The sequence below is a fragment of the Drosophila sulfurigaster genome, chromosome 2R, assembly GCF_023558435.1.
Source record: "Drosophila sulfurigaster albostrigata strain 15112-1811.04 chromosome 2R, ASM2355843v2, whole genome shotgun sequence".
Taxonomy (NCBI): Eukaryota; Metazoa; Arthropoda; class Insecta; order Diptera; family Drosophilidae; genus Drosophila; species Drosophila sulfurigaster.
In genome coordinates, this window is record NC_084882.1 from 32,697,202 (window position 1) to 32,711,202 (window position 14,001).

Sequence of the window (14,001 nt, forward strand, 5' to 3'; positions counted from 1 at the left end):
AATTGTTTAAGACATGTAACTATAATTTATATACTCAAATCTTACATTCGATTCGTCGAGTTCGTGCGATTGGCCGGCTAGTGTAATGCCCGCCTCTGTTGAGGTTGATGCAGCACCCGCTGCAGTTAGGTCCGCTTGTGAGGCAGTTGGTCGTAGTGCCGCCCGTTTAGCCACAATTTCCAGCATCTCGTTGAGTATCGCACCCTCAGCAGCCACATCCGCGGAGCTCTTGTCCAGTTCTATAAGGTGATAATAAATATTTAATAAGACTCGAAGGAATAGGCGATTATTACTCACTATTGCAAGACAAACGTAAGTTGAGCTCCTCCTTGAGCTGTGCATGTCGATACTCTAGTTGCAGTTCCTGTTGTCTAATGGTCAGTTCTTCATCACGTTTTCTAATTAAAAGATAATTTATTAGGAATTTGTATTATAGAGTTATGTTTCTTAACTCACTTCAGTGCTGTGATATTGCGCCATATTTCCAAAAGTTCTTTAAGTAGCTTCTCATCATTGTCCTTACTCGAATCCAAGCTACAATAAATTTATTAGTTATAGTAGATAAGTTATTACTTTGGCTTCCTTAACTTACTTTTCATAGTTGTGCGCCTCGCCCCTCAGGGCCTTCTCAATGAGCACGCCGCGCGCCTCCAGTTCCTTTAGCTGCACCTCGATCTCCTCCTGTTCACGCTGGATTTCTTGAGCGATTCGCAATCGCTTGAGCTCAGCCTGTCGTGAAGCCTTCGATATGGCACGTTGCTTCTTATGCTCTCGTGTCTCGTTAGCGTTGCTTTCATCTAAGAACAAATTGAAATTCTATTATTAAATGAACTTGATAGGATAGTTTAGGACAGTAAACAGAGAATATAGATTGATATTTTTTTGGAAAAGGAAATGTATAAACAGCAAATGAGCAACAAACCATCGGATCTTTGATAATTCAGTGGCAAAGGCGGTATGGGTGGCGGAGTCTGGTCGTCCATTGCATTCGCTGCGGCCAGATGATGATGGGGCTTGTGTATATAGAGCTGCGGGCTGGACGAAGAGAACGATTCGGTGTTCGTTTGCTTTCGGTAGCGACTGTTGTTCGTGGTGTTGTTGAGGTTGAGGTAATCTTGGGAGTGTTTTGTTGTTGTTTGTGATGTTGTTCCTGTTGTTGCGGTTGCCAATGTTGTTGGTGTCGGTGTTGTGCTTGTTGTTGTGATCATCTCCTTGTCCTAATCATATGTTTTGGTTTTTTTAAAATGTATTGAAACGTATTTAGTTATGTATTTGGTGTGTTGTTGTGTGTGTGAGTGTATAGAATGAAGAATGTTTGTGTGTCAGCAGCAGCAGCAGCAGCAGCGAAAAAGAAACATTCGAAAATTAAACAATTTAGAGCTGATTGTATTAAATACGAGTTTTTGTTATTCACAACTTAATCATAAAGAACAAGCGTGCTGAAGTGTTGTCCAGGCATAACTCGATTCGATACCAAACCAAAGAATCCACACCGAACAATCTAAAAACCAATTCATGCAACATTAACTTAACCCAATGTTCTTCGAGTACCCAAGGAAAATTAAAAATATAAATCACTTACAAAATAATAAACAAATTGATGCCATTAACCGAAAACTTATAAAGAAAAACATAAAACAAAATTCTCCGTAAATTTAATGTGTATGTTTATACTTAATAATTTTGGGGATACACCGAGTGTAAAACCAATGGATAACCAATAGGATAGCTAAACTAAAGATCTCACATATAAAAGAGAGTATTATAAACAAATAAAAATTATAAATAAGAACTAAAGGGTATCAGGCAATCTTAAGGGGTATCACTTAAATATTTTCAGCTGTAATTGTGAAAAGAAAACGAAAATCAAATAAATAAAAACCATTCTTAGGAACCGAAAAACAAACAGAAAATTTGAGATGCAAATGAAACAGAAGATGAAAATCTATGTGAATAAAATGATAATGAAAAATGTTTAATATAATTTTTATTTTCAATTTAAATAAGGAAATGAACTAAATAATAAATGTGTGCTGTTGGTATAAACAAATATTCTTGCAGATTTTTTATACTTTCCATATGGCAAACTGATGTTAAACTTCATTTAGAAATTTTTTGCAGGGAATTAACAATTTTTGTATCTTTTGTGCAGTTGTGAAACAAATAACATACAATAATTTTGTAATACAATATTCAAGATGCCTTAAAGATCATGCCAAATAATTTCTACTACCAAAATGGGTGAATTTCTTGTTATACAAATGAGTTAATGTGGTTAGTTATAGTTGAGTGAGTATAAATGTTCTTACACCAAAACCGAAAGTCCTCAGATCAAAGCAAGACTGCAAAATGTTGGAAAAAGTAGTTTCATGGTTAAAAATGAAGGACATACATAGAGGACGGCAACAGCATTAAATGATCTTACAACTATGTATAGTCGACATAAAGCACTTTTCACAAGGTCAGTCACAACAAAAGACGGTAACACATCATTATTAATTGGCAATCGCTTACCTTAGACTTTTCCTTCGATTTGGGTGAGATGCGGAAGCGACTGAAAACGCCGCCGCCTCCGCCGGAACTGCCTGCATCGGAGATCGTGGGCGTGCCGCTGCTGCTGGTGCCAGGACGCTCTGCATGCTCTGCAGAGTGATTGGCAGCTACAGCGCTGCCCTGTTCCTTGGGACTGCTGGCCGTCGAGGACGTTGTGCCCTTGTGAAAGAAACTGGATAGCGATTGTATCAGACTCTTGCGACGCTCCGGATCCTTTTGCCGCCGACTCGTTTTGCTCTTCTGCGGTTTGTCCTGTTGCACACTGGCCGCCAGATTCGGATCGGATGTAAAGTCCGCTGCCTTGGCCTGATTCACAGCGCTGTCATTGTCCAAACGCAGCTGATGTTGCTGCTGGCCATGACCCACAATATAAGCCAAATCATTGACGCTCTTCGAGGCGCTCATCTTAATAGCACGCGCAGCCAAATCGTTGGCGTGCTGCTCCTGCTGCTTGGCCTTCAGAGCGCTATTCTGATCGTACTGCAATCGCTTGCGTAACAGTTGCATCTTCTCCTCGGGGCTCAAGCCCAGCTCCGAGTTGGACTTCAAGCGGGCACGAGCACGCGCCTCGCTGCGCAGATTCTCTGTGGATGCAGAGATGCTTAGCTCGGCAGCATGTTCGATTTGCTGCTCGCGATGATGCTGATTGCTGCGTTGAGGACGCACTGGCGGTTTGGGTGTGGCAAACTCATCCACTTTGCCGTAGCTAAACGATGCGGTCTTGTTCAGCTTGTGCCGCTCCAGCAGATTCAGTTGCTCGGCATCAATGTGCTCGCTGAATGGACGCGCCTTGTAGAAATCTGTGCTGCGTGTCACCGGCTGCGCCGTGCGATATGGCGACACATACGAAGCTGTGGCTGACTTCTGTAGCGGATTCGGTTGCTTGAATGTGGGTGAATCAACGCTGCCTGCGCTGGGCTGCTCGACGGCCGCCGTGGAGACATGATAATGCGCCTGACTGCTGCAATTGGCATCGCTGGAGCTGCTCGCAGCCGCCAACTTGGGAGTGGGACTCAAGCTGGCGCCGCTGGCATAGCCGCTGGTGAGCAGACTTCGCTGGCGACTGCGATGCAAACGCTTCTCAGCGTTAAGTTGCTTCTTTGACTGCAGCTTGTCCATGACCAGATCGTGTATGAGATCCTTTTGCTTGGTGCGCTCCTTGCTGATCTCCTCGAGCTTGCTATTCAGCGTGGGTATCTCGGGCACTTTGCTCGACGAGCTGCTGCTGCGCGGTCGCATTGCAACCATATCGCCAGCTGCTGGCGATGAGGATTGCAATGCATTGTTGCTGCTTGCGTCTATCACAGTTGCTTGCTGCAAATTGGGCGCCTCGCCCTTGGAGCTCTTCCGACGCTGTGTGCTGATCTGCGAGATGCGCTGCTGCAGCGCACGCACATACTCAAACTGTATTTGCATGTCCTCCGCTTCCGTATCTTTGGGGGCTGCTGGCGTTGAGCTGCTGCCGCCACCGCCGCTGCTATTGGTTGTGACTGTCGATTGCGTTGTCTTTGGCTGCTGCTCCGAGCTGCTGGGCGTCGATGCTGCATCTGTGGCCTTGCCCGTTGCCAGCATCGATGCGAATTGATCCAGCACACGGGGCGATGAAGTGTCCAACGGACTCGTGACCACCGTGAGCGCTTCGCTCTCCTCTGTGGTTGTGGGCTGTGTTTGTGTGAGTGTCTGCGATGTGGCCATGCCAGCCAAACTGTCCTCGTCTAGCTCGTTGAGCGTGCTGGAATCCGTTAGGGATTGCGTCATCAGACGTGGCGCCTCATTCACAGGTGTCTTGGCATCATCGTGCATGATGTAAGCGCCCTGCTCGATGTAATCAATGCCCAGCTTCTCATCACGCTTCGTCAGCAGCGGCTGCAACTTGGGCTGTGCTGATGGCAGGACACTTGTCGATGGCGCCCTCGCCTTGGGCACCGTCTCGATGTACTCCATGTAGCCACGATTGTGCAGCAATGCTGTGTTTGTTGCTGAGTAAGCTTCAGCACAGCTGCCCTCGGATCCAGTGTCCATGAACTCAATGTCATCGATATCGATGGCATGCAGAATGCCTTCCATTTCAGCCACTGGCGCCTGCTTGGCGAGTTCGTGCATCACTTGGGTGCTGCTGGGCAACTTTGCGTTGGCTTGGCCAGCGTTGCGTCGTCGCTCCTTGTTGCGCCGCTTCATGGTGCCCTTGTTTGAGTTGATCACAAACTCCATATCCACGAAATTCTCCGATATGCAATCATCAGCCGTCCAATCGGACAACTCCGTCTCTGTCAGCACTTGACCGGTGCCTGTGGCTTCTGTCTCTGAGTCGGAACGTGAATTCAAATCACCTGTAGGCGTTTTATCGCTATCATGCTGCGTGGGCGTTGTGGGCGTGTCGGGAGTTCTTGCCACGCTGCTACTAAGATTAAGCGTAATGGGTTTCACTGCTTGACTGTGTTCCAGCGTGCGTTCCACAATCAACGGCAGATGCTTCAAGCTCTCGATTTTGTTCTCGTTTTTGCTGTCAAACTTAAGCTTGGGTGGTCCCATCTCTGGCAGTGCTGGTGGCGTTGTTGCCGGTGTTGTAGTTGCTTCAATCACAGTGCACTCGGCTGGCTCTGGCGTCGCTGTTACCGGCTCCACATCCGCCTCCGGTTCCTCCTCCAGCTCCGTAGTCTTCACAGCTGGCGGCACAATCACGCCAGCTGGCATGTCGAGGAACTTGACATCCTCTGGATCGCCAATGTACTTGCCATTCACAATCATCAGACTGTCCACCTGCATCAGAGCTCCGCTGCTGTCGTGCACCTCAAGTCGCGGCACATTGTGTTTGCCACCCGCTGTCTGCGTGTCCGGACTTGTTGTCGACTCCAGTATGTAGTGTTGAATGTCCTCAATGCTTGAGCTACCAGAGCTAGAGCAGCTGGTGGCACTGCTTGCGGTCGTGGACATAATCTCCGACTTGGGCTTGGTCCAGGGTATGTTGGGCACTTGAATCTGCAGCGTATCCTCCGGCTCCTGATCGTTCGCTTTCTCGGGTGAGTCACGTTTCTCCTCGTCCGATTGACAGAGCAGCGATTGTTGTTCCTCTGAGTCGGCCACATCCGTGCCTTCCTTCTCCGCCTTGATGTCGCCGAGTATGTCGGGTATGCACTCCTTGACATCCTTGGACACATCCGGTTTGATCACATCGCTGATCTTATTGCTGTCGGGTGTTACCGTCTCAACAATGTTGGCTATTGGGCTGCTGGCATCCGTAGCTTTCTTTGGTGTCTCCAGCACGGTGAGATCAATGAAGGGCACCGGTTTCTCTGGCGTCACCAGATCAATCACCTCAATCACTGTTTTGTTATTCGTTGGCGTCGTCGGTGAACTCTTTTTATTCAGCTGTTCGAGCAGCGTGGCATTCACAGCATCCGTGTATTCCATGCCTTTGTTCAGCTCATTTTTGCTATTGACAAACACATTTTCCTTCTCATTGTCCGTAGAGTTACTCGAGGGCGCCTTCTGTATCTTCAGTTCGACACGTAAATCATTTATCACATTGCTGGTGGCGGAACGCATCAATTCATTGTTCTGCGCATTGTCACCGAGCTTGGTGCGATCGAGGAAACTTCGCATTCCCGCACTGATATCGCTGCTGGGATTCAATAGCTTCTGGCACTCCGAGATGTTCGACTGAAAGCTCCGTATGCGTGAATCCAGCACCGATGTTGAGCCCGACTTTTGTATCTTATTACCATTCGCCGGCTCGCCCAGCAAATAGCGTTTCTTCAGCTCCAGACTCTTCTTGGAGGCAATGCCCTCGGTGCTCGCCGTTTTGTTCAACAAATAATCGCCAGGTCGTGGATTCTGCAGAGGTGCTCGCTGGCTGCTGATCAGCAGCGTGGGATCCACCTGCACGAGTGGCTTGAATTGCGGCAGCGGCGGTTGTGGCTGATACTTTTGCAGGTAGCTGCCGCCCTTCTCCCGTGACGCCAACTGCTTCTGATGCAGCCCAGTGGCACTCGGCGTGATCATGCCGGACTTTATCTGAAATGGGGGGAAATTTCAGTTTTTCTAGTTATGTTATAACTTAGGTTAATCGATTTACGTAACTACAATAAACAAGATTTTTTTCTTATTGATTCCTTATTAAAAATCAGAAAACTAATTATATGAAACCCTGTGAACTAGTATAAGGAATAGAAACTTACTTTTTAAGATTTCTACCTCACTTTCTTTGTTTCTATCAGTCATTCAAAGCTCCATAAATGAAAACATTCACCAATACATCTTCTGTCATTACAGTAACAATCTTCTTTACAACAATCACGTTCTACATATAGTGTATGCCATATTCTACGCAAATCTAATAAATCCAGAAATCCAAGCTGTAATCATATTTTAAATTAAATGATCTCTTATGTTATCTTAGTTTATTAAACTGCAGAAGAACTTTAAGTTTTACTTTAAATCCAATATTTTGAACCTACGCTAACTTTAATACATCCATAATTAAGCCAATATTGAACTCACTGACTTCCCAACGATTGCCCGTTAACAGATATAGAGTTAATATCAATAAAACAAAGTTGATGTGTGCATCCCACAACAGAATCGCATACAATATTTGAGCGCTTTATTTTTACAAAATCTCGTTGCAGATAAAGAAAAATCCTTTTACCTGTACTTTTGTGGGTTTTCGTAAGTGTGTGTCGTCGATAAAGATTTTCGGCGCCTGCCGTATGATCTCATCGTTGTCGAACTCAGAATCGGTGGATATTTCAGTGGCAGAGTTAAGCTCAACTTCGTCAGGTGATGTGCTTTCGGATTCGGTTTGTACCTGGAATTGTAGCCCATTGGCAAATAAATAATTAATGACACGAGATTCTCGAGAATGATTAAGAAATAAAATAATAAAAAATAACATTAAAGCGATGCAACAGAACGTCAAAAACATATTAACAAAGCGTCGAGTAAATTCAGGTGGCAAGAGTTTTCGTTTTTTAGAGACACTCTCTCATTGCCCCCGTTTTGTAAAGGCCGTTTTATATATAGTACATATTATCATGTTGTTTTTATTCTATAGCGCGAACATGCTTCATTAGTCAGAGTTTGAGCTTGTTTTTTTGTTTTGGGTTAATCAGCAGCGATGGTAAACCTCTCTCATGCCTTTAGGTACGATCCAGAAAGGTATAAAACGAATACAATAGACGAACGAAACAGAACGCAGATGGGGGGAGAAGGATTGTTAGGCTATATCGGGGATCAGGCTTAGTGGAGTTATATAGAAGGCGATTTTTTCAGTATGCTGTGGACAGAAACGAGTTGGCGAACGACGACAGAACACGAACAAGAATTATAATATATTGATCTAGATATTTTTAGAGACTACAAACTTTGAGATCGGGCGGCTCGGGGGTTAGCGCAACATTTCGTGATTGAATTTTGATTTAGAATTTACCTTCATAGATCGTACCCAGACGCTATTTATACGATATTGGCTAACAAAGGTGGTAAGTTGCTCTCTCTTTTTTTATGGTGGTTTAGGCGTACATCAAGAGCTGGTTTTTGGTTGGTTGATTGAATGTTTTGGATTTGTGGTTCATTTACTGACCACACACACATTAAAAGTCCTAGTATGTTCTGGTGTTTATCGGAGGTCTTAAGGGTTTTAAAAAGGGGGTTAGCGGGGGACTGTGTTTGGCTGTTGGTTTCGCATTTTTGTGTTTTGCTGAGGAATTGCGACCTCAATAGAGATAGTAGTTGAAGCGACGTCTGCCGGGGTTGTTGTAATCGTAGTCGTTATCGATGTTGGTTGTTGTTGTTGGGGGTTAAAAAATGTAAAAGAGAAATTTGCTGTTTTTGTAATCAACTTAAGGTGTTTGACAACTAAGAGATAACGCACGACTCTTTGCTGCTGCTGGGCAATCCATAGCTGGAGCTGCTGCTGGTGGCGGGATTGCGACGCCGGAAAAGATCGCTCAGATGCGTACTGCTTGGATAATAACCGGAGCTTGTGCTCGTTGTTGCTGCGCTGCTCGTTCCTAATCCTGTGTAGGGTCTTCGACTCAGGTAATCGCTGCTGCTGCCGGCGAGGCTGTTACTGCTGAGGTAATCGTAGTTGCTGCGTGGTGCTGAGGTTCTAGCATATGAAGATGAGCTGGGGAAGCGACTGCTGGGCGCTTTAGTCGTATAATGCCTAGGTCTATAGCTGGACAACTCCTCATCGGGTTCGTAATCGGCACGATCGGTGCTTCTGATCACATCCCGCATATAAGGATTACGCTCCACAACGCGTTCATTGACAAACTCCCTCTTACGGTTGTGCAATCGCTTGCTGCGATCGAGCAGCGCCTTCATGTTGGCATCCTCAGGTTCGTCGTAGTTCACAACATAGCTCAAAGGTCGTGATGTGGCTACTGTAGTAGCTGTGGAGCGGGTGTCTGTATCTTGGCTGGACTGTGCTGATAGCGAATGCATCGATCCCGAAACGGGTGTATTCTTTTTGAGATCACTCACGGACTTGGAGCTGAGGCGAGCGCTGTCCGCCAAAGGCTTGAAGGGTTGCGGTGACTGTGAGCGTGGCTTATTATTGAAGCGCCTCGGCTTAGGACGTCTGCTGTCCAGCAGACCGAGTATATCATCCGCTTCTAGCGAGGGCTTGGAATCAGTTTGATCAAACACCGTTTTGCCATCGGGCCACTGTCGATTCTGGAAAGCAGCCGAAGGCGGTGAGTCGGAGCGCGCATATTCAGGAAGTTTTGACTTGGGATCCTGCTCTTCTAGATCCTCATCCTCGCTGTCCGCATGCAGTTCACCTGACTGCGGCTTCGGCCAGGCACGATCCTTAAACACTTCCGGCACGGGTTCTGCATCGTCCCTAACTTCCGGTACATATTTGGCCGGTTCTAGCTTAGGCAAGTGCAGCTTGCGCGGCATGGGTACAATCACCGGCTTGTTGTCCTGTAATTCAATAAATGCAAAGGAGCTGCGTCTCGTGGACGCCGTTGTTGTGTCCAGTGTCGAGTTACTATCGTCACCTAGATCCAGTTTCTTAAACATGGGCGGAGTGCCGTCCTTGCGAATCGACTCTCGACGGCTGCCCGTATCCTGGGTGGTGCCACGTCGTGTCGTTGGCGGTGTGGGGGGCGTGGGCGGCGGGAGACTACGCTTGCTACCACTGGAGTTGCTGCTGCTCTGCTGCGACTCCTGACGTCGCTGCTCTGCGGCTGCAGCCTCAAAGCTCTCGTCACGTTTGATAAGCGCCTGACGACGCTCGCGCTCGAATTCCTCAATGATGCGCTGCTCATCCTCGACTGAGGGCAGATTGTTCAGCAGCTGTATGGAATTGCTGGGCGACACATTAGCGGACTTCGGAGCTGCAATGCGACGACGGGGTGGCATGGGACTGTTGGGCAATTTCTCCATGTCCCACTCGAGGGAACTCTCTTTGCTGGCAACTACAACGGGGGGTTGTTTGCGACGTGGCATCGGTGAGACGGGCAGTTTCTCCATGTCCCAGTCGAGGGAGTTCTCTTTGCTGCGCTGTGATTTGGGCGGCGTTACCAGTTTGGGTGGCTCAATGAGACTGCCACGAGAGGAGTTTTCACTCTTCAGCGAGTTGCTCTGACTGTCTAGGGATTTTGGTGAACTGGCAACAGCTGCTGGCTGCTTTAGCTGCATTTCTGGGGTCTTTAAGCTAACTGCCTTATGATGATCCACGACATCTTCCTCGACTGCCAGCCTAGGAAACTTCATTGGCTCCTCTGGCGTTGCCTGTGTCTGCTTTTCGATTTTGGGACTTAGCTGTTGCAGCAAATCCTGCACTGAAGGTGGCATACTGTCGGGCGTCAGCTTAGCCAACTTCTTCTTGAGACGCTGCGGTGCCACAGGTAAAGTGGGCTCGCTGGACGAGGAACTGCTCTTCTGTCTGCGCTGTGGACGCGATGGGAAACAGCCGTCATCGATTTCATCCATGCTGGGCTGTAGCGTTTGTCCAAAGCGGGGTGTGTTATTTAGGGGAACTTCATCACGTTCCAGCGACTCTAATTTATCCACAAAGTCTCGCTCTACAGAGCTATTCACACTCTGTTTAACACTGGACGCAATTCCCACCAGTTCATCGTTAGAATCGAAATCAACGTTGACCAGCATTTCATCGGACACTTCGCCAAGGAGCTTCTCGATGCTGTGCTCCTCGGAGCTCCCACGTTTAACCACTGTCACAGGCTGAGCACTGGGACTCTTGCTGATGGTGGTGCACAATGAATCCGCATCCAGCTCATCGTCCATATAAATTGTAGGTTCTTGAGCAGGCGTTCGCTCTAGTTCATCTACCATGCTCTGGAACATATCATCCACATGCTCAACATCTGCTAAGGCCTCACGCTCTAGCTCTATGCTCTGGAGTACTTCCAGTGCATCCAACTGCAGTTTTTCAGTCAGAGAAACTTCCGATTGACGTCGGGAGAGCACAAGACTTGCCTGAGAACCACGCCGGGAGTTGTTCAGCGACTTGTCACACCCTGTCTTGGGCAGGTTCTTAATATCCTCCACAACCACAGGTCGTTCAACAGTTACCTCTGGCTCCACATTTAACACTTCGCTGGTTACCTCGACAACAGGGGCAACTTCTACCAATGGGCTTTTCGTCTTTGAACGTTCTAGCTCTTTGGCTTCGGTTGCCTTGTCTAACAGATCGAGTATTTCAAAATCATCCGGCACAGGAGTTGCTGGTTTCGGTGGAGTCACTTTAACTGGCAGCTTCTTTTCCACTTTGTTGACCTTCTCTGGCAACTTTGCCGGCATTTTCTTTGCCTGCCGCGCATTGCTAATCTTTGCCAATTCCTCAAGCGAGTTATTAGTCTTGCTTGCTTTGAGACTCTTGCTCGGGGATTTTAATTTCTTAAGCGGTGATTTGCGTTTCTCCGGCGACTTCCGCTTCTCAGGGGACTTGCGTTTCTCTGGTGACTTACGTGACGTCAGACCAAAGAACTTGGCTAGTTTTGAGTCGCGATATTGCACTGGCAATTCCATAACCTTCTGCTGTTCTTTTGGCAGCTCAATTGGCTTTTGTTGCTCCTCTTTTTGAGCATAGAACTTGTCGCGTTTCTTTTGCAAAAAGTTGGTGGCCTCATTGCGCCATTCATTGCGCAAATAATCCATGGTTCGCTCCAGATCACTCATCGAATCACTCACCGAGACTAATGACTCCCTGGAGCGATTCAAGCTGCTCATGTTGCTGGTGCTGGATTCCATGCGACGCAACTTGAACGAGGATTGTTCATCGCTGTTCTGCGAGTGCACCGAGCTCATGGACTCGAAGCGTTTGAGTATATTCTGTACTCCAGTCAACCGCTTGGGCTGCATATCAAAATCTCCCTCACCCAAGGACTTCGTTTTCACCAGCTTCTTGCTGCTGCGTCGCGGCAAACCCAGCTCCACATCCAATCCTGTATCCTCAAGTATACGCTCGATTTTGTCCGACAAATCGCTGGGAGATTTCTCATCATTGAAGAGCTTCTGGTATTCGGAGCTGGGTGAACGTGTCGCTCCATCCGCTAGAATTTCGTCGAGAATGCGCTCAGCTTCATCGCGTGGCACTTGCGGCTCCTCCGGCTGCATTTCGGTGGTGTCTGCAGTCCCTGTAATCTCTGTGGCTGCGGCAGCTGCAGCCGCTGCTGCTTTCTTTGCCTTGGTGCCCTTGGGCACAATTTTCTTGACTATTTTAACCTTGCCTTTGGTCGTGGTTGTTGTCTTACCCACGCTGGTGGCACTTGGAGTCTTAGTTACAGGAGTTTTAGTTGGTGCTGCTACCTTGACGGGTGTTTTAGCTGTAGTTACAACCTTAACCGGTGCTTTTTTCTTGCTCAGATCTAAGGCACCATCAAGCTGATGATCGCGCAAACTAAAAGAGTTGAGGGAAGCTTGTCGTTTAGGTGGGACAGGCTTCGTCTTGGGATCTATTTTAGACTCTGCTTTGTTATCAGTTTTTGACTCTAGTTTTGTCTCAACCTTAGCTCCTGCCTTGCTCTCCTCTTTCACCTCTTTGCTGGGTGCTAAAACCGCCTCTGTTTGCGACTTCTTCAGACGCTCTGCCACCGTTTCCACCGCTCGTCGCTGGGGCGCCGGACTACTTGGAAAATATCTTGCTAGATCCACATCTTTTAGCGTTTTCTGATTCTTATTTATATTTCCAGCATTGCTCTTCTCCTGTTTCTGATTGGGAAAATATTTGGACAAATCCACGCTTGCCGTGTGAACAGTGGGCGTCACCATCTGTGATTTAATGTGATCCATGGTGCCTGCAAAACTGCTAGCGCCAATCTCTTTAAGCTTATTGCTCAGTTGTGGATTGCTGGACTCCTCATCGATGTCCATGTCTTCATCTAATTCGCTGCTATGCTGCCGCTGCAGCTTCTTCATTGTGCCCAAAATGTTCTCAATTTGCATTTTGTTTTCATTGGGCAGCGGTGCTTTCCTGAGCTGCGGACTATGTGAGCTGGCATTACTCTTAATGCTGCTGGAGCGGCTCACATTGGCACTGCTTTTGCGCTCCGGCTTGGGACTGATTGGCGGCGGTTTTTTCAGGCTTTCAGGGCGTTTCAGTTGCTCCTTGGGACGCTCCTCAAAGTTAGGTTTGCGTGGTTTCAACTCATCAAGGTTAAAATCAATTACAGGCTTAGGCTTTACCTCAACTGCAGGTTGAGGTGGTGGACTAACCACTTTCTCGTACTTCTCATCAAACTTGGACTTGGATGGAGCGATGCCTACTGCAGCAGCAGCAGCTACAATTGAGCTGCTCGGCTTGACTGCACTGGGATTGGAATTGGACATGCCTGCCGCAATGGCTGCATTCTCTGCTAGCCATTTCTCCTTGAGCGTTAGCTTCCGCAGAATGTCGCTCTTCACGAGATTCTCCTTGGCCAGCACCTCCAGATCTTTGTTCATTTTAACCATATTATTGAGGTGATACAATTTCTCGCTAATGGCTTCGATTTCGCTGCTAAACTTACGCGGTGCATTGCGCTCCAGCTGCTCGAGTTGAGCACGAGTGGGCGTAGCAATGGGAGTGGGAACCGGCGTGGAGGGTTGATCGGGTTGACTCTGTGCCGACTCAAAGGAGTTGGCGGACTTGAGCGATGCGCGCTCTACATTCTCTTTATTGTCACTGACCACTTGGGGTTTCTATAACGTTCCCCAAAAATGATTTATATATAGTTAATGTATTGAAACCAACACCACAGGTTTATAGGACAAAGTATTTAAAGTGATTTTTGTTCAGAGAGAATTGAATACAATAAATAAATGATAAAAAACATTAGTTTTCCCATAACCAAAATGTAAAATAACTCTACTCACCTCGGTTTCTGTATCCGTGGGCAGATTCACAGGCAGCGGTTGCAGTCGCACTTCCTCTCGTCGCAGTTCACGGGCCTTCTTAAACTCTTCGCCCTCGGTGTCATCTTTGCCATCATCTAA

At 47.3% G+C, this 14,001-nt stretch overlaps 1 protein-coding gene across 18 annotated transcripts in view; it reads right to left on the reverse strand.

The window, feature by feature from the left end:
* Nucleotides 1-14,001, reverse strand: part of LOC133835813 (F-actin-monooxygenase Mical) — a 43,630-nt gene that overhangs the window by 826 nt on the left and 28,803 nt on the right. For 6 of the 18 annotated variants that reach the window (XM_062265901.1, XM_062265910.1, XM_062265906.1 and 3 more), the window contains 3 exons: nucleotides 13,882-13,997; nucleotides 8,426-13,707; nucleotides 7,090-7,360 (listed from right to left, as the gene is read on the reverse strand). In XM_062265901.1, the coding sequence (XP_062121885.1) occupies nucleotides 7,198-7,360; nucleotides 8,426-13,707; nucleotides 13,882-13,997 (5,561 nt within the window). In that variant the 3' untranslated portion in view covers nucleotides 7,090-7,197. Of the gene's footprint in view, nucleotides 1-45; nucleotides 240-297; nucleotides 399-456; nucleotides 535-592; nucleotides 798-922; nucleotides 1,218-1,634; nucleotides 1,841-2,309; nucleotides 2,343-2,514; nucleotides 6,568-7,089; nucleotides 7,361-7,916; nucleotides 8,296-8,421; nucleotides 13,708-13,881; nucleotides 13,998-14,001 lie in introns of those variants that run through there. The other 12 variants (XM_062265908.1, XM_062265907.1, XM_062265911.1 and 9 more) reach the window with 9 other exon arrangements.